Genomic DNA, 23,894 nt, shown 5'->3' on the forward strand with positions numbered 1-23,894 from the left:
GCGGGAGAGGTTGCCGGGCCCTGACTGCTGATGCCCAAGGCCAAGAGAGATCAGCCCCAGACCCCAGCGGAGGAAGACAAGATGGTGTTTTCAGCAAGATGGTTTTATACTAAAGGACTTTGATTTGTTCCAAAAATCATGTACTGACAACTTTTTGGGGGCGGGGGGGTTAAGATGCCCTTTTACAACGTCTTTACTTGGCATATTAGAAAGTGGCAACCCACTGATTTCCAAAATGTGGGAGGGAAATCTTAATTTTGCGTTCTCAAAAGCAGGCAGTATCTTTATGCTGGGGCTTACTGGGTACTTCGACACAGAAGTGGTCCTGCAGGTGGGGGCAGGGAGCAGGGACCTGTCCTAAAGCCCAGGTGTGAGAAAAGGAGATGCTCATAAGATGCCAACTTTGGGGCGCCTCGGTGGCTCAGTCGTTAAGCGTCTGCCTTCGGCTCAGGTCATGATCCCGGTGTCCTGGGATCAAAACCCCGCATCGGGCTCTCTGCTCTGTGGGAAGCCTGCTTCTCCCTCTCCCACCCCCACTCCCCCTGCTTGTGTTCCCTCTCTCGCTGTCTCTGTCAAATAAATAAATAAAATCTTAAAAAAAAAAATAAGATGCCAAACTGTACCCTAGTATCTTTCAGCTGTGCTTACGACTCCTTGTCACAGAATAAGTCACTTCCTGGGGACACCCACACAGCAGCAGGGCTGGCCCACAATACAGGCACAGTGGGTTTAGGAAAGTAGTTACTCCATAGCACAAAGGGTTCTACGGACATACTCCCCCCCCCCTTTTTTTTTTTGTTAAACTCTGTTTAACTTACCCTCACAGCTCTGGAGTAAGCACTTTCATCTCCCAGATAGAGACGTGTATAGGAGTGAAATGATTATCTTAGAGCCATACAGCTCATAGATAGCAGGTCCAGAGTCAAACCTCAGCCTGTCCTCAAAGCCACTTCATCCACTGCCCTTATCTTAGGGTGGGTGTGTCTTGCACCAACACCGTATCAGAAATCCCTGCTGCTTCTGAAATTGTGGTTCTGGGCTGACTCAATGGTTCTGGATCCCCTGGCTCACCCTATGCGACTGTCCTTTTTTTTTTTTAAGATTATATTTGTCAGAGAGCGAGCGAGCGTGAGAGCACACAAGCAGAGGGTGTGCCAGGCAGAGGGAGAAGAAGACGCGGGGCTTGATCCCAGGACCCTGGGATGATGACCTGAGCTGAAGGCAGACGCTTAACCGACTGAGCCCCCCAGGTGTCCTGAGACCCCTCTTAAGGGGTAGCTGCTTCCTCATCTGTGAAATGAAGTAGGTACATCCAACATGACCTATTCTGTACTGAAAAATTTTGAAAACCATAGTCTTAGCTGACAGTTTCAGGGATGAGGGAGAAGGAAGTATTATCACTTTTATAGTCAAGGCAGAAAGTTATTTTTTAAAAATAGCACCTGCCGGATACTGAGACAGCCCCAGGCCTGCATGGGGAGCTAGCAGCCTGGCAGAGCCAAGGGGTGCACTGCCAGATGGGGCTCTGGGCCATGCCCTGTAAAAGCTAGATACTTTGTGGGGTAAAACAAGGTTACCAAGACCTGGGACATGGAACCCCTTTGGAGGGCTTCTTTCTCTGGGGCAGATGGGGTAACGTTTCTTCATGTGGACCTTCAGTCTCTGTCACCCAAAGCTAGTAAGAGACCCCGGAGGTGGAACAGGCAACATGGCCCTGAATGAGTGAAAGGCAGGTGGGGGTCAGTTTTCATGCAGAACACTAATAGGCTGCCTTGGCCACTTTGCCCTGCCCACCTCCCTGCAGTCTGGCAATGGAGCCCAAACCTCAGACACGAAAGGCTGATATGACCGTAAGGGACCAAATCAGTAACGATTCTGAGACTGGTTTGTGCAAATGGTTTTTTTTTTTTTTATTTCCACATTTATATCACAAGGTGTCCACTTACTGGACCAAATAGCAAAGTTGCTCCCTTCTGCGTCTTGAGAACACAGAAGTCTAGGTACTGTACATTCACTAAGGCTCCTTGTTTTTGCAAATCGCGTTTATGACAAATAACCATAAGGCAAACGAATCTAAAGGAATGGTTATGAGTGTTTCCAGCGTACAGACAGGTCTCCTCTTGCCCAACAGTACAGCTTACACACCAGTAGCACCCGCGGTTACTTTTGTGTTTTTTTGGGAGGGGACTCTAGAAAGGTGAAATTTTCAAGATATGCGCAGGAAGGGCAAGGGGGGGGGACACTTTGAAAAGGGAGAAAGGAAAATTATTTGGCTGGTGGTCAGATGGAAGAGGGGGATAAAATAAACTAGAAAACTTAGATTTTTGCAGCATTTTTTCCAAAACTGGGTTTTAACCGAAACCAGATGAGAATGTGTGGACGCCCACGGAGCGCAGGTCATACTGGCTGCCGGCTGGGGTGCAAACAGGCCGCGGTGTAGGCACACCCCCTGCCTCAGACACTCAGGGCCAAATTTAAACAAGGAAAATGCAAAGAGATGAGCTGCGTGCTTCTGTTGCTGTTTAAAGGTAACCTCTCCCCCAGGTTTTCTGTGCCTGCCTGCCACTGAGGTCCCAGCTCACGGGTGCTGGGAAATGTCCGCACCTCTTCCGGGGTGGGGAACTAACGCTTTTTATAGCTGGTTTGCTATAGAGTTCTGAACTCACTTTGCCGGCCTTCCTTCCACACGGTCCTTCCTTTGCAATTTTGTTAGTAAACTGGTAGCAGCATTTCACAAAAGAAGGAGAATTTTGAGGGAAGAGCACGGAGAGACCTCGAGACTCCCGCCCCCTCCCTCCCACCCTGGGCCGGACTCCCCGGATTCCCAACCGCTGGAGGCTGCCCGCCTGCCACGCTAACTGCAAGGTGGGAATGCACTTAGAGGCCGACAGGCTGCTCAGTCCAAGCAGACATAAGGCAGAATGTTCAACCGCCCGTCGTCCCCATGCGGGTCGAGCGATATGCACTGCGTCCAGTCATACCAGTTACCCTGTGTGTCCTGACACCCGTTCACCCCTGGCCACTGGTGGGCCTGGATTCTGTCCAGATCGTCCTGCGTGACCTCGCGGTTCAGCCCCGGGAGGTCCGTGGGCGCGCTGTGAGGCACCAGCACGTGTGGCTTCCGCGCCCCGCGCCGGGTGCTCTCCTCCTGCTTCAGGTACTCAGACATGAAGTGGTGAGCCCCTGGGGTCTGTGCGCCTGACGACGAGAGCAGGCTGCTCTGCCGGCTCAGGTAGGACTGGATGATCTCGTTGCGCGACAGCTCCTTCCAGTTCGTCTGTTCAAAAGGGCTCTGGACGCTGGCCTTGGCCTCGGGCTTGTCCAGCTCTGTCCTGGGCTGCTCTGTGTGCACGGGGCTGTCAGCCCGCACTGGCTCTTTCTGGGTCAGAGGTTTGATCTGTCTGGTCATGGGGTCAAAGGTGAGCTTCCGCTCTTTTAACCGGACGGGCTTGACACCCGCCTCCGCCACCTGCCCATCCAAGTTCACCGTGTAGTCACGAGGCCGGTACCTCTTCTTCTTTTTGCTGTCCGAGCCACCAGACGAGGCAGCGTCGCTGTCCGCCTTGGAGGAGTCCGGGGAAAAGCCCGCCCGGGGAAGGAGGGGCTCGGCCGGGGGCAGCCCCCCCTTGCAGCCCTGCCCCGCCAGCCGCTGGTGGCCCTCAGGCTGCTCCAGCCAGCGCACCGGGCTCTCAGCGCTGGGCAGCAGCTCGAGCCGCCTCACGGGTGGTGTGGACGGCTGGGCCAGCGGAAGCGGCGATGGCACCTGTGTGGCATCGAGCGCCTGGGGCCGTGGAGAGGGGCTGGGCACGGAGCCCTTGGGTGTGTACGGGCTCCGCTGCCGGGCAAAGGAGCCCTCGTGCCGTGAGTTCCGGGGACTGAAAGAGCAGCGAGGCGGCCCCTTGGGGTGGGGGGGCCCCGGAGTCTCACCCACCCGGTCCAGCTGCTGCAGCACTGTGGCCTTGGTCTGCAAGCAGGGGCCCGGGGGCTTGCCCAGGCCTGGGGAGCTGGTGTGCGGCCGCACGGCGTTCACGGGAATCTTGCCCCCGTGTTTGTCGCTCTCGCCGTGCTCCAGGCGGCTGCCCTCGGGGCCCGCGTGCCCGCTGCCGTCCAGGGTGCCAGGGAAGCTCTCGGGGCTCCCGCCGATGCCGTTGGTGGGGAGGGGGGATGAGTTGGGTACCAGGGAGTCGTGGCTGGCTTTGGAGACCTTGGGAGGTGGCCCAGGGTGGCCGAGGTCACGCTGATCTCCCCGGCGCTTGCGGCTACCCAGCCTGTCCAGCCGCTGCCCAGGCAGCCTCTGGATGTCATTGCGGTTCTTCAGCTCATGGATGCTCTTGGGCGCGCCGGCCGCTCCCCCCTCCGGCCGGCAGTTGTGAGCACCCCCGTTGGCAGAGCCGGTGCTGCCCGCCAGCCCTCGCAGCGCCGCCTCATTCTGGTGCACGGGCTCAATGAGCTTCTGCCAGCTCCGCAGCAGCTTCTTGGCCCGCTTGGCGAGCTCCTCGTTCTTCGTTTTCTTGCGGACGTCGTTGATGAGCTTCCCAAGTCGAGTTTCCTACAATGAGAGAGAGATGATGACATGCCTTTGGGACAGCAAGTCCCCCATGAAAATGGGAGCTGAGAGCCCCCTGGTCTTTGGATTAATCCCACTGCCCCTTAAACCACAGAGTTCCTGGGTAACAAAACGCATGGGGATTTGGGGTCCTTTGTGACATCTAACTTCTGAAATCTAGTCCTCAAACTTCAGGGTCCTGGGGCCAGGGGCGGCATCTTCAGAAGCACCATCCCGCAGGCTCCTGGCACCTAGAGGCTGTGGACCGTCAAGGCCAGGGCAGAGACACTGTGCCAGGGAAGCTCTTTGGGTGAAAGCACACGGCAAAGGCACAGCAAATGGAAGACCTGAGCCCGCATCCCTCTCACTGGAGCCTCTCCCCCTCCTCCCCCCAGACAGGCATCCCAGCCCTGGGACTAGAGCTACCCAATTCCTGCAGTGACCATAGGAAGATGTTGCTTTCGGCACAGCCGAGGCCAGGAGGGTATGTACACCCCTCACTCAGCACTACTAAGTCCTCACCTGGCCTGTGAGAGCAAAGGCTCCAAGAAGCCAGGAAGGACTCAGGTTGGGGAAGCCAAGGCCCTGCCCACCCTGCTCTTCCCAATGTTGGGTCCTGGGGACACTCACCTCCAATGCCTCTTTGGTAATGGGGTATTTCTCCAGGCTGGAGATGACTTCCAGCACCGCCACCATGTTCCGGATCTACAAAACAAGAGCCACTTGTCAGACCTCTGCCCTTCTCCCTGTTCCAGCCCACTCTGGGCCTCTCCCTCCCAAGAGCCAGTGGAGTCGGTGACATCAAAGTTCTCACCCCATGCCATCTCCTACCTGCTCCTGAGGCCAGCAAGGTACCCAGTGCTCACCCTCCCTCTGCCTCCTCTGGTGCATGGGGTGCAGTTGACCACGAGACCACGAGCCCATCCATGGCCATGCCCACCTACCCAAGTGGCTGTCACATGGCTGAAACCCATGACGTTCATGAAATAAGATTTGCTCCTGATCCAGGGGAGGTATTCTACTCTACCATCTCATGGGGGGCAGAGTGCTGAAGGATTTATCAAATAAAACACACCGAGCTTAAGATCAATAAAGGCATACCTCCCTTTTGTGTTCTTAGCTTTACCACACGTCACAGATACTGTTTTTTACGAATTGAACTGTGGCAGCCCTGCACTAAGCAAGTCTACTGGTGCCATTTTCCAACAGCATTTGCTCACCTTGTGTCTGTCTCTATGTCACATTTTGGTAATTCTCATAATATTTCAGATTTTTTAATTATTTGTTATGGTGATCTGTGATTAGTGATTCTCGATGTTACTACGTGACTGCTTTGGGGTGCCACAAACCGCAACCATATAAGACGGCAAACTTCACTGATACTGTGTGTGTGTCCACTGCCCAGCCATTCCCCTGTCTCTCTCCTCTCCTTGGGCCTCCCTGTTCCCTGAGACACAACAGTGTTGAAATCAGGCCAAATGAGAACCTTACAATGGCCTCTACGTGTTCAAGTAAAAGGAAGAGTCACACACCTCTCACTTTATATCAATTTTAGTATATGTGCTGCCGAAGCGAGTACTCTCACTTTATATCAAAAGCTAGAAATGATTTACACTTAGGAAGTCATGCCCAAAACCAAGACAGACTGAAAGCTACGCCTCTTGGGCCAAACACTTAGCCAAGCTGTGAAGGCAAAGAAAGTTCTTGAAGGAAATTAGAGCGCTAGTCCAGTGAACAAACACGGGTGATAAGAAAGCGAACCCGCCTTGTTGCTGATGTGGACTAAGTCTGAGTGGTCTGGATAGATTAAACCACCATATTCCTTTAAGCCAAAGCCTAGTCCAGAGCAAGGCCCTAACTCTTTTCACTTCTGTGAAGGCTCAGAGAAGTGGGGAAGCTGCAGAAGGAAAGTCTGAAGCCGGAAGAGGTTGGCTCATGAGGTTTAAGGAAAGAAGCCAACTTCATAACATAAAAGTGCAAGGTGAAGCAGCAGGTGCTGATGTAGAAGCCACAACAAGGGATCCAGAAGATGCAGCTGAGATAATTCATGAAGATGGCAACACAACAGATTTTCAATGTAGACCAAAGAGCCTTCTACTGGAAAAAGAAGCCATCCAGGACTTTCATAGAGAGAAGTCAATGCCTGGCTTCAAAGCTTCAAAGGACTGGCTGACTCTTGTTGGCTAAATGCAGCTGGTGAATAAGTTGAAGCTGATGCTCATTTACCATATGGAAAATCCTAGGGCCCTTAAGAATTATGCTAAATCGACTCTGCCTGTGCTCTAGAAATGGAACAACAAAGCCTGATGACAGCACATCAGTTTGCAACATGGTTTACAGACTATTTTAAGCCTACTGTTGAGACTTACTGCTCAGGAAAAAAGATTCCTTTCAAAGTCTTACTGCTCGTTGACAATGCACATGGTCACCCAAGAGCTCTGATGGCGACGAGCAGTGAGATGAATGTTGTTTGCATGCCTGCTGACACCACATCCATTCTGCAGCCCATGGACCAACTTCCAAGTCCTATTCTTTAAGAAGTACATTTTGTAAGGCTACAGCTGCCATAGACAGTGATTCCTGATACATCGCGGCAAAGTAAATTGAAAACCTTCTGGAAAGGGTTTACCATTCTAGACGCCATTAAGAACATCTGTGACTCAGGGGAAGAGGTCAAAATACCAAAATGAACAGGAGTTTGGAAGAAGTGGAGTCCAACCCTCATGGATGACTTTGAGGGTTCAAGACTTCTGTGGAGGAAGTAACCACAGGTGTGATGGAAACTGCAAGAGAGCTGAAATCAGAAGTGGAGCCTGAGAATGGGACTGACTTGCTCCAATCTCATGCTAAAACTTGAACGGATGAGGAGTTGCTTCTAATGGATGAGGAAAGAGCACGGTTTCTTGAGCTGGAATCTACTCCTAGTGAAGATGCTCTAAAGATTGCTGAAATGACCACAAATGTTTAGAATATTACAGAAAATGAGCTGACAAAGCAGTGGCAGCATTTGAGAGGACTGATTCCAATTCTGAAAGAAGTCCTACTGTGTGTCAAATGCTATCAAACAGCGTTGTGTGCTACATACAGAGAAACTGTTCATGAAAGGAACAGCCAATCGATACAGCAAACTTCACTGTTAAGAAACTGCCACAGCCACCCCAGCCGTCAGCGGCCACCACCCTGATCGGTCAGCAGCCAGCACCATGGAGGCAGGACATTCCATCAGCAAAAGATTATGATTTGCTGAAAAATGAGATAATGGTTAGCATTTTTTTAGTAATGAAATCTTTGGGGTTTTTTTGTTGTTGTTGTTTGTTTGTTTTAGAGAGCAGGGGAGGGGGAGAGAGAGAGAGGATCTTGAGCAGGCTCCACGCCCAGTGTGGAGCCCAACGCGGGACTCGATCCCACGATCCTGACAGCATGACTTGGGCCAAAATCAAGAGTCGGACGTTAACTACATCATCACCCAGGTGCCCCAATAATAAAGTATTTTTAATTAAGGTATATACATTGTTTTTTTAGACATAATACTATTGTGCACTTAACAGACTACAGTATAGTGTAAACACCACTCTTACATGCACTGGGAAACCAACAACTTCATTTGCCTCTGTGTATTGTGATAGTGTCTTGGTGGTCTGGAACCCAACCCGCAGTATCTCCGAGGAATGCCTGCACACAGTAATCCAATCGATTTAGCTACATTAACAAGACCTTTAGAGTTCATCCCAAGACACCAAAAAGTGACAAAGTGGGAGAAGAGAGATGCCACAAGGCCCCAAGGATCCGTGTGTCTGGAACACAGAAACCCTGGGCCAGCAGACAAGAGGAGGCAGCAGGTGAAAGAGGAGATGCAGCACCTGTGCTCAGCTCTCGCAGGCATCAGAGAATGCAGACGGAAGCTAGGAGAGGCTACCCCGTGGACATGCCCACCAACCAGTGGAACTGGCATCTGACAGTACCAGGGAGTTCTGGGCCCAGCCCAGTCTCAGAAGCGACGGCCTTTGGCAGTCTCACGTGTGCACACCTGCTGACCAAGCCACTCCATCCCTTGTCTGCTGCTCACTGTGAGCCAGGCCCTGCTCTCATCCATGTGTTTCCATGCGGCACTACTCTGTGCAATCACAACGACCTCATGGGGAAGGTGCTATTACCACATTTTACAGAAAGGAGACGCCACACAAAGGTGCAGGTCATGTAATCCAATGTTACAGGGACACCAGTGTCTTCCAAGAGTCAAAGGAGCAGAACGAAAAACTCAGGAGTAACAGAAACGAGCCAACTGTAGCCTCAGTGCACCCAACAAGTAGCAGCTCAGACCACAGGAAGTGAAGCAGCTCAGACCACAGGGAGTGGAGTCACAGAAAACACAGACTGCATGATTCCATTTACACCAAACATCAGAGCATACTCAAAAGTTAATTTAAAATCAGTCAGACTTGGCCTGTGGCTGGCTCAGTCAGTAGAGCATGTGACTCTCAGTCTCGGGGTCATGAGCTTGAGCCCCACGTTGGGCACAGAGCTTACTTAAAAAAAAAAAAAATATATATATATATACACACACACACACACACATATATATATATATATATACATATATATATATATACACACACACATATATATATATATATATATATATATATATTCATTCCTAAAATCAATCACAGGCCTAAATATGAAAGCAAAAATTCAAAGTCTTTTAGAAGACACAGGAGAATATCTCTGCAACCCTGGGGTAGACAAAGATTTCTCAGGACCCCCAAAGCAGTAACCACCTAAGAAAAAATAACTGACAAACTAGGCTTCATGAAGATTAAGAACTTCTGCTTACTACAAGAAGCAAACCTCAGCCCGGAGCACGTGCTGACAAAGCATGCCCAGGGAAGGGCTCGGCTCCAGATGAGATAAAGAGCTCTTGCAGCTCAACAACCCCCAGCAGATGCAGGTTTCAGTGGGCTGGCAAGACAGCGGAGCCCGCGTCCTGAGGAAGGCCCCCTCACCGCCCAAAATCACATAGTGAGCACATCACGCACCCACACACACTAGAACTGAGTTCTGCAGGCACGCGAAAGGGCACAAGGAAAGGTACATCCATCTCCCACCCAGCCACTGCAAGTGTTTCCCTGTATCTTTTCCAAAAATATTCCTTGCATATAAAAGCTTGTGTATATACTTATCATGAATTAAAAAAAAAAAAAAAGCAAAACATGATTCTATGCCTTCCTTTTTCTCACTAACATCAGCACAGACCTCCTCCCTCTGCTCTTCCTTCCAGCTGGGGTGGGGGGAGGGAGGCCCCACTTGAGCAGTGCTGTGTCCCTCCTTTTCCACTTACTGTTACAAACAAGGCTGCAACCTCCACCTTTACTAGAGGTGATTCTAGGCTAACACACAAGCTGCTAGAGGGGCTGTTGGCACCAAGGCCATGAATGACTGTAATCAGCCGCCGGGGAGGCTGCTCCCATTCCATGCCCACTGTAGGAGAGGAAGGTGGGGAAGCCTGTTTCCCACATCCTTGCCAGCACTGTGATGTACTGATTTCCTCTGCTGCCAAAATGATCACACAGGATCACAAACTGAGTGGCTTAAACACCATGCATGTATATATCATGTCACATTCCGGAGGGCAGAAGTGTGGTTCAGGTCCCCCTGGGCTGAGATCCAGGTGTAGGCACACTGCTCTCCTTTCGGGAAGCTCTCGAGGGCCCTTTCCTATTCTTTCAGGTGTTGACAGAATTACTCCTCCTTGCTGTACTGAGGGTCCCCTTTTCTTGCTGGCTTGGCTGTCATCTGAAGGCCATTTCCAGCTTTTGGCGGACGCTGCATTCCCCAGCTCATGGCACCTCAGTTCACCTCCCAAGCCAGCAACAGGGCCGAGTCCTCACACTGCACCTCTCTGACCCGGCCAGGAAAGGGTGTCCACTTCTAATGATTTGATGAGGCTGGGCCCACCTGCATAATCCAGGTCTGCACCCTTAGTCACACGTGCATCGTCCTTTTGCCAGGTAAGGTACCACACATGCAGGTTCCGGGGACTAGATGTAGACATTCTTGGGGGCTGGGACTCTGCTGGCCACGTGCATTCCCAGCTCTCTGCCTAATTTCCAGCTGAAGGCAGCTGTCACCTCCACCCGCCACCCCAGGTTCTCTGTATCTCTTCTGAGTGTAAATTGCAGTGACCACAGAGCACCAAGGTGGCCCTCACTCTGCCCGACAGAGCCCTCACAAAGCTGCCCCTCTGTCAGGGGGCCCGATCCACACCTTGGCAACAAGGTCTCCCCTCGTGATGTTCTCATTCAGGGCTGTACCTGAGAACACACACACCCAGACGGCCCCAAAAACCTACTCCAAGCTGCACTTAAAGAAGAGGTCTGAGAGGAGACACACTCCATCCTTCACATACCTTTGACATGCCACGGACAGGGATTCAGCGCGAGAGGAGACCACGCAGCAAGGAGGCCAGTACCACAGGGACAGCGAGGCCACCCACTCCTTGTCCCCAGCCCTGGGATTCCAGCCCCAGTGGGGTCCTGAGCTTGCCACATGGCCTGTCTCCACCCCAGTGACCTCACCCTGTTATATTTAGAGCCCTGGGTCCCCATACACTCCTGAACCAGAGTCCCTGCAGAGCAAGCTCGGCAGCACAAACTGTCCTTGTCCTTGGGCAGACACTGTCCCGCTTCCAGATGGGAGGGGGGAGGCAGAACACCTGGGCAACCTGAGGCTGGTGGCAAGCTAGCACCGGAGACCTCGCACAGCTGGAGCCGCTCCTGGAAGCTGTGCGGGAGGGGGGTTTGGGGGAGGTCTGCAGGCCCTACCGTCCTTGCTGAGCAGCTCCCACACCTGGGTGCCTGTGCAGACTTTGGCTTGGAGCAGGCTCTTCGGCTCTCAGCCCTGTGGAAAATGCTACCTCTGCCTAACCTCCTTCTGCCCTGGCTGCCTAGAAGCTCAGGACCATCCCAGGGGCTCACTCCTCTGGCTCTGCCCCACCCCGAAGTCATGATGGTGAGGGCACTGAGCACTGTGTGAGAAGCACCACCTGGGCATTCCAAGTGCAGTCAGTCCCCTGAGGACCAGGAAGCGGACCCCGAGAAATGCTCCAAGGAGTCTGGCCCTGACGCTCACCACACCCGACAGGCAGGAGTCTGGACAGCGCCAGGCCCAGCCCAGCCTCTGGCCTCAGACCCAGTAAAAGCAGTGTCACCCCAGCCAGCCCCTGGCTCTGCAAGGGTTGGGCACGCCAAGATGGAAGGCTCCTGAACCAGCCTTCCCAACACATCCACCCACACAGAAGCGGCAGGCCTCCCAAGATGAGATGTTCATCAGGAGGCTCCCAACCAGGTTCCAGGCCTGCAAAGCCCAGCACAGGGCCCTCAGGCCAGGGAGGTCAGTGTCAAGTGGAAGGCAGACCAGGCATGCGGACGGAGAGGGCAGCACCTGAATGGAGCCTCTGAGGGTAGACAGCAGAGGTCCTAGCACCTAGGGAGATGGTGATATGGCACCAGTGCTCTGGAGAGGGGAGAGAGGCCCAGAGTGAAGACAGTGGCACGAGCGAGGATGCCAGGAGGAAGAACAGACGGCGGAGGGGTGAGCTGCCTCCTACACAACCTGCTTTCAACTTTAGCCACTGTGGGAGCGAACTGCCGCCCCGACACCAACAGACCGCTTGTCTTTGGCCCGTTCTGGGTCCCTCTTGGCACCCATCTGTAGGAAAATATAGTCGCTCACCATCACTGCACACTGTTCTGCTCCTGTACAGGGAAGAAGCCTCTGGGCAGCACCCCTGACACCGCCCTCAAGGGGGGCTGTGGGCACTTCGGCAGGCCAGAGTCACAGGACCACACACAAACCTCCTGCTGTCAGAAGAGCCCAGCGCACTGGCTATCTCCCTTGGGATTTGTGCTCAACAAGAACAAAAACAAGAACACCTCTCAAAACCAAAGGGCTTTCCCCAAAGGGACAGAATGCACAAATGAAGGATGCCTGAGTGCCCAAAGTCTCTCATTTTCTCCTTAGGGCTCCTCCAATAGATGCAACTTAATTTGTATATCCTTAACACTTAACCAGGCCAAGTGTCCCCTCCCCTTTCTACCAGTGAGGCCTTCCCATGTGAACAGCTCACCATGTCAGCCCACTTATTCTCTATTGGACTGCCATCTCCATTGGAAGTCATTAATCACCTAGCCAAGGAGCCCACAGGGTGGTGGTGTGCCCATGGCAGCTGGGCAAAGAAGGTGTCAGGAGAGGGGGAGGACCGCTCTGGAAGTGCAGGGAGCAGGCAGGGCAAGAAGCCAGCAGGTGACTGCTGGTGGAAGTGGCTCCTTAACTACCTACCTCACTGAAGGCTTTCAGATCCTAGACTGGAGGCTCACGGGGCGTAAGCACGTATGCTCCGGAAGACAGCAGCATGTACGCTCCGAAGACAGCAACGTCAGCGCCACACAGGCAGCTCAACCAGCCAGTGTCTCCAGCATCGAATACACAGGCAGCCCCCGAAATAAGGCACCTCCCAGCTCCGGCATGGGGAGAGAGCACATCCTCACTCACACCTACGGGACACCCCAGGGACACATGCTCCTCACCACCAACCCAGTGCCCGGGGCTTTCATGGGGTCTTCCTGTGACAAGAGAACCGAGAGCAGGCACAAAGGAAGCAGAAAGGCCTTTGTTCCTGGGGAGACCCTCAGCGCATGCTAAGTCACTGCTCCAGCCAGGCTAACCAGTGGTATTTGCTGCACAGGAAGAAGGGAGGCTGGACGCACACAGGTGACAGCACAAAGGAGGGGACGGCACCCCACAGAAGCAGCCCGAGCACGATTCCGCACCACGCAGCACAGAACGCTACCACACTGCGGGCGCGCGAGGCTGGTGACATCCCTGTCTCCTCATCCGCCAGGCCAAGGGGAGGGAGGACAGCCCGTGCGGCACTCCACGGCACGCTGCGCTCTGTGTGAGCTGCTAACGGTGCACCGCTCACCCCCCAGCTTTTAATGACATGTTTCAGAGTGTTTACTGGAGAAACGCTGCACTCGGGTGTGGGTGGCAGAAGGGGGCTAGATGAAGCAATGCTGATTGGCTCTAAATTGGTTTCTACTGAAGCCGGGGCACGGTTACGTTATTCTCTCTACTTTTATGTTTGAAATTGGCCACAAATCTAAAAGGTTACAAAACACACTCATTTCCTCACATGTGGATGGGCCATCTCTGTTACTGGAGGTGGAATGAGATGGCAGCTGGTAGCTGCATGGAGGTGAAGTGAGCAAATCCCTGTTTTCCAATTCTACACGGTGGCTTCTCCCCATACCATCTGGTACCTGTGTGGGGAGGGAGGCCGAGGGCCGATGGGACGCTCTCTCCCTCCATAGTGAGCCTGTCTCTGGCCCCCCTCAACCGCTGATTCAAACTACAGGGCATGTGCTATTTGGTGCAACCTTTGGAGCTTCTCACCAAGCCCCCTGCAGGCTGCTAAGATGCTGCTCAACAGACTCAGGGTAAAGACTGCCCACACCCCTGGGGTGGAAAGGGATATGGGCTCTGCTCTCCAAGGCGAGTCCATGCCTCCTTGGCAAAGAGCCCATAGAGAGCCGGAACCCGGGCCATGCCTGATTCCTCATGCTTCTAGACCTGCTCTTTGCCCTCAAATAGGGAGGATGCCACAGGTCTAGGAGGGCACCCACCTAGACAGGGGCCAAATAGCTTTCTGAGGGGCTCTCCAGAGAGCTGGGGATGGCTGCACCCACAGAGAGGGCAGATTCTGTGGCTGGGTTCCCAGAGTGCTGAGCCCAGGGAGGAAGGAGGCAGCACCCCAGGCTTCTGACATGACAGCAAGCCCCAAGCCACACCAAAGCCCTCACCCATCTGTGGAGGCCAGCATGTTTGTGTCCACACATGCATGAGGTCAGAAGCCAGGGGAAGGTTGGTCAGAGTCTGGGGGCATTTCACAGTGGGTCCCAGCTCAGGTCACCCTGTCCAGGGAGGGTGGAAACACGGTAAAGAGCAACAGTAACCCAGGGACGGGACAGCCGGCCAACACTGCCCTGTGGCAGCCCTCTGAAACCCAGTGACATCACTGGCTCCTCCAGAGTCCAGGACACCAGACCAGCTTCAGAAAACCTGCCTACAACAGGATACGTGGAATCATCTTTAAAACCAAACCCATCAGAAAAAATATTTTAACTGGCCCTCATCACATGTCTGAAAGTTGCTCTGTGAATCGGATCGCTAGTCTGATCTTGGATCCGTGTTCAGAGCTGGGGCCAGCGCAGTGGGGTACACCTGCCACTGACCAGCCTCCCCCTCCCCTATTTCAGGGGCAATGTAGGTAAACCCCAGGCCCTGAGTAATTACCGCCCCGTGGGGGATTTCCAACTCCACGTGAAACAAGGAACCGAGACACTGAGCTGCAGAGTCTGTGAGGCCTGTTGCTCACTGTTCTTTCCTCCATACTTCAAGGGTTCCCACCCTGCCCCAAAACCCCATTCTCTCAGGAATTAGGCTGGATGTGCGCAGCCATGGTGGCAAAGGGGAAACCCTGTGCTCCTTGAGGTCTGAGCACTGGTGGGGCCCACGGTCAGTGAGCTGGGTCAGGCCCACCTCAGCCTACCTCTCATAGGACCACATTGTTGGGTTCCTCCAGGAGCTAAGCTCTCTAGCTTTTCATCCCTGCAAGCCCACTTTACAGATAAGGAAACTGAGGGTCTGGGAAGGTAACAGAGATCCAGGGCTCACCACACTGCTAGAAGGTGGCAGAGTATGGTCTTATACTAGCCTGGCATAGGCTCTATCACATAAAGTCCAACTGGTGCTTTACTAGGTGGGGTGAGGGAGGGCACCCAGATGCCACCAGGCTGGTGGTATTGGCATCCTGCCGACCTATTCCCCCTGACCTGCCACAGCAGGTAAATGCACAGGTTACAGAGTTTCTTGAAGCCACAGGGCCAGTGGCTTTGTGCCTAGCACATCTCTGGGCTGCCTCTCCCTTCCCTCCAGGGCAGCCTAGAGCCAGGGAGACCCACATACCTACCCACCACAACAGGGGGCTTCAGCCCACCCAGTACTCGCCCTAAGCAGCAGGCCACTTGGTAAACAACAACAGCACTGGAGCCTGCTCCTCACTAGGCCCCAGCGGTGGCGCACACCACAAGTCTTCCTGCTTCTGATGAACGGCACACATGTTCCCAGGTGGGTGCCATTCTTTCTGTATCTCAAACTGCCTCGGCTGCAAGATGGCGCAAGAGATGGCAGCACCCGCATCCCCCCCGAGATCCTGACTGAGCCCAGCCCGGGTCCCACCCCGTCTCCCTGAGCAAGGAAAAGGAATCAGTGTGGCTTGATCCTCCCTCTTGGCTCTGGAAGGTGCACCCTCCCAGCCCTGCTCTGCCCTGCCCGGCTCCACAGCCAGGCAGGAGCAAGAGGAACCTCTCTCAGGTTATGCCCTCAGCCTGGCCAAGGTGCCTTCCACTGCCAGGACCCCAGTGGGAGTCTCCCACCCACGGGGTGAAATCTCTCTCATTCATGGCTTCTTAGAGGAAGAATGACACAGCTGACGGGGAGGAGGCTGGCACTGGTGCCATGTCCCAGCTGCAGCCACCAAGCTCACCACTTGCAAAAGCACAAAAGCACTTCCTCATCAGAGGGGCCCATATGCTCCCCAGGAACATCCACAGCTGGTGCATGGCCACTGCCTGCATGGCCCTGACTGCCACACTCACAGCCCACAGAGCACCCGTGGCTGGCCGGAGCATGTAACTGCAGCTGCAGCTCGGCCCAGGGGACGGAAACCCCAGCCTGAGCCCAGGGAGCAGGCAGAGCCGCAGTGCCTACATCCCACAGGCGGCACACGGCAAGAAGAGGAAGCCCAGGGCAGCGCGCAAACAGGAGCAGAGCGAGCGAGCGGCTGCCATCCTTCTCTCCAAGAGGCTAGCAGATGAGGAGGGGGATGCAGGGGAGGGGAGGAGGGGAGAGGTAGCACTCTCCCTGCAGCTCCAGCCCCCAAACTGTCCCTCTCTCCCTCCTGCTTTTTATCGCAGCAGCTCTTCCCAACAAAACTATGTACTTAAACTTTGCTAACCTCTGAATCAGGTCAACAGGACACACACAATTCTCATTATAATCCGGCCCCTTCTGAGGACACAAGAGCTCTCAATATGTCATCTGTGAGCTGGTTCATTCCTGCACTGATCCAGCTGCAAAGTCAGAAAGCCAAGCAGAGCATTTTCTTTCTGCCACACATGCTCACAGAAGGGGCTGGCTAGCAGGGCATCTGATGACAGCACTCGTGGTCAGGTCAGGGTTTCCCCCTCCCATCTGCGCACTCCTGGAGGAAGAGCCAGTAAGAATCCCGGCTGTGCGAGACAGAAGGGCCCCACCAAGCCTATGGGAGGGGCACACACAATGCTCGACCAACATGCATGTGGGATATAGGCAATCCAAAGTGAGAACCGACCAGCTTTTTAGGAATTGACAGGGGCCAACCTCTGAGAGACTGTGAAGTATAACACAGAGGTGACAACGGTGCACTCCTGTGCCGCCAAGTGAAACACCGGTGGTGGGGCTGGGCAGAGAAGGGCCAGGCAGCAGAGCTGTACGGAGATAAAGTGGGGCCGAACCTGGCCTCTAATGTTGTCCAACTCGGACTTAAGCAAGACCAGCCACTGATCTGCCCAGTTCCTCCTCCATGAGCAGGGAAGCCTGGGTGGAACGTTGGGAAAACCACACATCATCTCTGTAGATTCTGAATGGCGTGCTGACCACCATCTTGAGAAACACTGTGCCCACAGGGCCCAGGTCAGGTGGGCCCTGCAAGTTCACCAACAGCCTGCTCTGTGGTCTCTAAGACCCCTTGAGGCAGCACAGTGCCCAGCATGGAACCAGGCTACCAGTCCACCAACCTGGGCTGCTGTAAGATCCTGGGAGCCAAGGATATTCCAGAATTCCCCTCGAAAAGTCACCAAATGCTTTCTGAGCACCGAGTGCAAGCCTGGAGTATGCAGGAAGGCATGTATGGCCCAGTCCTGAGGGATGGGTGGAGATGGCCAGAGGCAAGGACAGACACAACAGGGGAACACCACAACTGAGGCTCAGTTGAGCTGCCAGGAGCTGTGGTGCAGGGAGCCCAGAACCATGGCAACATCCAGCAAGCTCTTTTAGAAGCGAAGGATTACAGGGTAGGGAACCAAAGACACACCCCTTCTCAGAGGAACTCAAACCCAGAACTGGCCCCACAACCAGAGGCTGCCATGCGACACGGGGTAAAAGTGACCACAGCACAAACGAAAGTCCAGGATGCCCCTGGTAAGCAGCAAGAGTGTGTACGGACATGTAAATGACATGCAGGGTCTGGTAGCCCTCACTTTCCTGAGCACTCCCACGGGGTCATCACGTCCCTTCTGAGCTGGGTGGACACGAAAAGAGCAACAGGAACTGCCAGAACCTGGGTAGGGGCCACGCTGGTTAAGTAATTTGCCAAGTCTCAGGGTTAAGTATCAAGGAAGCTCTTGTCTCCTTTTAAGTAGGAACCTGACGGATCTGCAAACTCACCAGGCCCTAAACACAATTAAGGGTGGGCGTGCCTGTCCTACACAGGGTGGTGGCCAGCTGCTAGGACTCCCTATCAAGTGCTCCAGGGCATAAAGCACCAGAGAAGACAGTGCACCAGAGGTCAGTGGATGGCTCTGGGCCCACCCACCCACCCCACTCAACTTCCCTCAGCCACTAAGTGGGAGGATAACAGAGGTTTCCTACGGGCTCCTACAAAGGGTACAAGAGACACACATGGACAGCCAGGATGCTGCCTGGTACGCAGTAAGCACCCAGAAAGGAGTCGCCTGCTACACAGGAGGGATCAGGCCCAAGGCCACCCCTCCCCCGACCTGCTGCCCAGCAACTCAAGGGCTGTGTGTGGAGCTGGAAGAACCCCAGTGGGCATAGGAACTCTCTCAATGGGCATTCCTGTAACAGGGGCTGCCGTGGAGAGAACCAAGGACACACTCACGAAACGGGAAGGAGAGTCTGTACATTCTGTGTCAAACATCATATAAGGATGGACACTCATACCCCACGACCCAACAATTCCACTCTGAGGCACATAACCAACAGACTTATGAACACTCGTGCATGGAGACCATATGCAGAACAGCCCCAACTAAAACCCACCTGAATGGCCATCACCAGCCTCATGGGTGAGGTCTGTCCATTCAGCACGGAATGAACACAACATCAGAGATAAATCTCAAAACAGTGTCTGATGAAAAAGCCAGGCACTAAAGAATACATTCTGTATTGGACTGAAAGCTCACAAGCAGGCAAGACTTCTCAGTGGTGACCGAAGTCAGGGCAACTGGGGGTGGCGAGTTGCTAGGACAGGGAGCAAGAGTGGCTTCTGCGGAAACACTCTACTCCTTGCCCTGGGTGGAGGGTTACTCAGGCATATTCACTTCATAAGCATTCCATAAAATGTAAAGCTCACAACTTGTGCACTTTTCTGGATGAGGCCATCCCGTCCTAGAAACAGATGCCGGAGCAGCTGGGGTTGAAGAGAAGGGAGACACTGGCGAGTCACTGTGGCTCCCACACAGTGACACAGACCCTGAGGGTCCCACAGAGAGGGCTGCACAAGCCCAGGCTGCCTCCGAGACACGCAGCATGCACTGTGCTTCAAAGCTCACAGGGAAACATGCCCACACACTCCTGCCCTGGGCAGGGGTCAGGTCTGGGGAGGACAAGAGTGCTCTGTAGGTTCCAAGGAAGACGCACTCAACAGCTCAGGGTTCTCAAGAAGTAAGCTAACTTACTGAGTTAGGCAGCAGGCAGCACCCACTGCCTGGGCATTGCTGGCCAGCACTGCGCTGGGCACCTGTCTCTTACCATACCATAGTCATTCTAAGGCCAGAGACCCCCAAAGTAGGTATTCTGCTGTTTCCCCAGCAAGGAAGCCAGGGCACCCACTAAACATTTGGCCACAGGTTCATTACTGACTTAAGCTGCTAATCTTACGCAGTCAGCCTAAGCTTGACTCCACGCAAGAGGCCATTAACAAGTCATACTGGTTCCCTGGGCAGAAACAGACAGCTGGCTTGAAGGAGGTCAACAGAACGATTAGGATAAGGAAAGTCTTCATGCCTAACCCAGGGAAGCAGCTCTCAAAGAAAAGGACCCTAGAAATTAAAGTGCGGGAGGCAGATAACATTTGAAAATCAATGTGATTTGTGCTATTATGAGGGCCGAAAATGAAAAAGGCTTATGACTGTTCCAAAAGATAGGGAAAAAACGTTTGACAGAACTGGGCATTTCTTCCTGATAAAAACTTTCAGCAAACTAGGAATAGAAGAGAAGCTCCTTGGCCTGGTAAGTGCTTCAACAATGCCCACAGCTGACATCATACTTGATCGTGAACGGCTCCATGTTTCCTGCTTCAACAATGCCCACAGCTGACATCATACTTGATGGTGAACGGCTCCATGTTTCCCCCTCACGGGTGCAAGACAAGGACAGGTGCTCACCACATCTATTCAGTCTTTGTCAGGAGGTTCCAGCCAATGTTATAAGGCAAGAAAAAGGTGGAGGGGGGGAGATATCCAGATTGGAAAGAATAAAATGAAACTATACTCACAAATAACAGAATAGTCTATGTAGAAAATCTTGTAACACCTATAAAAAAGCTACCAGAATAAATGAGTTTAGCAAGGTGGCAGGATACAAGTTCAATAGGAAATCTGACTGTATTTCTATATGCAGGCAACAAACATTCAGAAAATGAAATTTTAAAAAACCAATTCCACTTATAATAGCAATTAAAAATATTAAGTACTTAGGGATACATTTGACAAAAGACATGAAAGAGTTCAACACTGAAATGTGCAACAATGAAAAGTGCAAAACACGGCTGAGAAAATTTTTTTTAAAAAGCAACAATGGAGAGAAATACAGAATAAATGGATTGGAAGAGTCAATAGTGTTAAGTTTCTCCTCCAAACTGATCTATACAGCTTCAATGCAATCCCAATGAAAATTATAGCAGGGTCTTTCGGAGAAAATGACAAGTCGATTCTAAAACGTATATGGAGGGCGCCTGGGTGGCTCAGTCGTTAAGCGTCTGCCTTCGGCTCAGGTCATGATCCCAGGGTCCTGGGATCGAGTCCCACATCGGGCTCCCTGCTCAGCAGGAAGCCTGCTTCTCCCTCTCCCACTCCCCCTGCTTGTGTTCCTGCTCTCGCTGTCTCTCTCTGTCCAATAAATAAATAAAATCTTTAAAAAAAAAAAAAATAAAACGTATATGGAATCACACAAAGGTCCTAGAATAGCCAACAAACTTGGAAAAAAAGGAAACCAGAAGATTATAATCAAGACAATCTGGTACTAAAGACAGACAAAAAGAGCAATGGAATAGAACAGAGTCCATTAACAGACCCACACATTCATGGTCAACTGATTCTTAACAAAGGTGTTAAGGCAATTCAATGGGTGATGAATAATCTTTCAACAAATAGTGCGAATAATTGGATAGCCATATGCAAACAACAACAACAAACAAAATCCTTGACCTCTGCCTCACAAGATACACAAATAATTAACACCAAATGGATCATAAACCTAAATATAAGGGTTAAAACTATAGACCCTCTAGAAAAACACAGGAGGAAAATCTTAGTGACCTTGGGTTGGGGAAAGACTAAAAATATGACAGAAAAAGCACAGAATTTAGAGAAAACATACACTGTATTTCATCAAAATTGAAAATCTCTGCTCGTTAAAATGTGACACATTAAAAAAAAGGCAAGCCACAGACAGGGAGAAAATATGTATGAATGGACTTGCATCTAGAATACATTAAAAAACTCTTTCAACTCAGCACAGATCTGTACTTTTGAAACAAATAATACAACATATGTTAAAAAAGAAAAAGAAGACGATAGCAGGAGGGGAAGAATGAAGGGGAGTAAGTCAGAGGGGGAGACGAACCATGAGAGACGATGGACTCTGACAAACAAACTGAGGATTCTAGAGGGGAGGAGGGTGGGGGGATGGGTTAGCCTGGTGATGGGTATTAAAGAGGGCACATTCTGCGTGGAGCACTGGGTGTTATGCACAAACAATGAATCATGGAACACTACATCAAAAACTAATGATGTAATGTATGGTGATTAACATAACAATAAAAAATTTAAAAAAACACTTTCAACTCAATCATTAGGCGAAGAACCCAAGAGAAAAAAATGGAAAAAATGGTTTAAAAGGATATTCAAATCTTTCACCAAAAGAGAAGGATGCACAGCAAATAAATACATGAAGAGATACACAGCATTATTAGTCATTAGGAAAATGCTTAAAACCACCATGAGATATCACTACATACCTATTAGAATGGCTAAAATTAAAAAGACTGACCATACCAAGTGCTGGCCAAGATGTGGAGCAACTGGAATTCTCATACACTGCTGGTGGGAGTATAACAGTATAATCACCTTGGAAAACCATTTTGGCAGATTCTTAACCTGAAAGTCCATCAACACATGGGTCGATAAATGAATCGTAGTATATCCATGAAATGAACTAATACTCAGCAACAAAGAAGAATGAACTACTGATATACACAACATGCATGAATCTGAAAATAACTACGCTGAATGAAAGAGCCCAGACCAAAATAAAACAAAAAACAGTACACAGTGAGTGATTTCACAAAATTCTAGAAAAGGCAGGCAAACTCTACAGTGACATAAAGCACATCAGCAGTTGCCTGGGGACTGGGGTAGTCCTGGAGGGAAGATTAGAGAGGGGCAAAAAGAAACTTCTGGAAATGATGTATATGTTTATTACCCTGATTGTGGTGATGAAATGTTTCTCAGACGGATATAGGTCAAAATATATCACACTGTACACTTTTAATAGGCACAGTCTACTGTATGTCAATTATATTTCAATAAAGCTGTAAATAACTGTGGAGGCCGATGATACATGCAACATGAGCCCAGAAAAAGAAGGGGTGGCAGTCAAAGAGTAGGAATACTTCTTTGTTGCAGGGGAGGCATCAGACCCCCACCTGGGCTCAGCCCTCCTTGGGAGTGGAGGATGAGACCAAAAATTCCTTCTCCCCTCAGTAAAATGAAGAAGACTGTCATGCCTGGGCATCCCAGAGGTATCATAAAGACTGAAAAACAAATGCAATGTTGCATGTAACAGCTCCAGCAGGCACCAATAAACATCAGCTTTTCTTTCTGGGACATTCTACATATCCCCGCAAACACCTGTGCATCCAACAGACTGCACATCCAAACTGTGGCTTGGAATAGGTGATCTGTAGCTCAGAGCTGGGCCCCAGCCCTCAGGAAGACATGCTATGGCTGAAGCTGGGTAACACTGTTTCATAGGTTATGAAATAAAATGCTCACCAGCCACCGAAGGCTGAACTTAAGGACATGTGCCCTCCTCAGCGTGCCCTCACAGTTTTGTCATACTTCTACTGGAGACCTAAGAGAGGGAGCCGATTTCCCATGCTCACGTGAGAGAAAGACCAGTGGCCACAAACATCTACAGAAAATCTTAGGCAAATGACAGTCTTTTCTTCCCCCAAACGGTGGTGTGAGCAATAACCTGTATCCACCCTCCTGACACGAAAATAGCCTCCATTTGTCTGACAGCTTCTTTTCCCTCCTAGTTCTGCATGTTTCCCAACCGGACTTAAGCTCCTGTGACTGAATTTGTCTGAAATCCTGACTTTCCCTCCAGACAGCTGAGCTAGACCCTTACTACTCTCAAGGGTGACCTGGGACTCAGTAGCACCAGTGTCACCCAGAGCTGCTTGGACGGACACCATCTTGGGTCCAGCCCAGACCTCCCAGATCAGAGATGCAAGTGAACAAGCCCTTGAGAAGATTCACACACAGAGAGAGAGTGGACAGAACCACCCTTCCCAAGGCAGAAGGTTCTGCTTGGCACCTCGTGCCCAGCCCATTCAGATACTCCCCAGCAGTAATGCCACCAACACCACCTGCATCGTGCTTTCCAGAGCACAGGGCTCCTCCAATCCTGATGATAACCCTAAATCTGGACAAGGATGTGATGTGCCCAAGTTCACACATCTGCAGGCCAGACAGGTCACTGTACTGTCCCACCAGTGGTGGGCTGCAGAATCCACAGAGCCCACTGGGCCCAGCTGCGGGACCCTGTCCATCCCATGCCAACCCCAGAGACGGCCCTGCCCAGATGTGGTGTGACGGGGTCCAGTTGAATCACCACAGGACGGAAGGACAGTGAATGGCCAGGCTGAAGGGAGGAGGGGGATGTGCGGCCACCAGCCAGCAGTGGTGGCCGTTGTCAGAGACGATGGCATGTGGCAAACGTAGGC

At 51.9% G+C, this 23,894-nt stretch overlaps 1 protein-coding gene across 5 annotated transcripts in view; it reads right to left on the reverse strand.

Moving 5' to 3' along the window:
- Positions 1-1,885: 1,885 nt before the first annotated feature.
- MED26 (mediator complex subunit 26) overlaps positions 1,886-23,894 on the reverse strand; it is a 53,142-nt gene continuing 31,133 nt past the window's right edge. For all 5 annotated transcript variants that reach the window (XM_025885189.2, XM_025885190.2, XM_073900935.1 and 2 more), the window contains 2 exons: positions 5,177-5,251; positions 1,886-4,549 (listed from right to left, as the gene is read on the reverse strand). In XM_025885189.2, coding sequence (XP_025740974.1) covers positions 2,897-4,549; positions 5,177-5,251 — 1,728 coding nt within the window. In that variant the 3' untranslated portion in view covers positions 1,886-2,896. The remainder of the gene's footprint in view (positions 4,550-5,176; positions 5,252-23,894) is intronic.

The sequence above is a fragment of the Callorhinus ursinus genome, unplaced genomic scaffold (assembly GCF_003265705.2).
Source record: "Callorhinus ursinus isolate GAN/ISIS: 27379988/994484 unplaced genomic scaffold, GSC_fseal_2.0 scaffold15, whole genome shotgun sequence".
Lineage (NCBI taxonomy): Eukaryota > Metazoa > Chordata > Mammalia > Carnivora > Otariidae > Callorhinus > Callorhinus ursinus.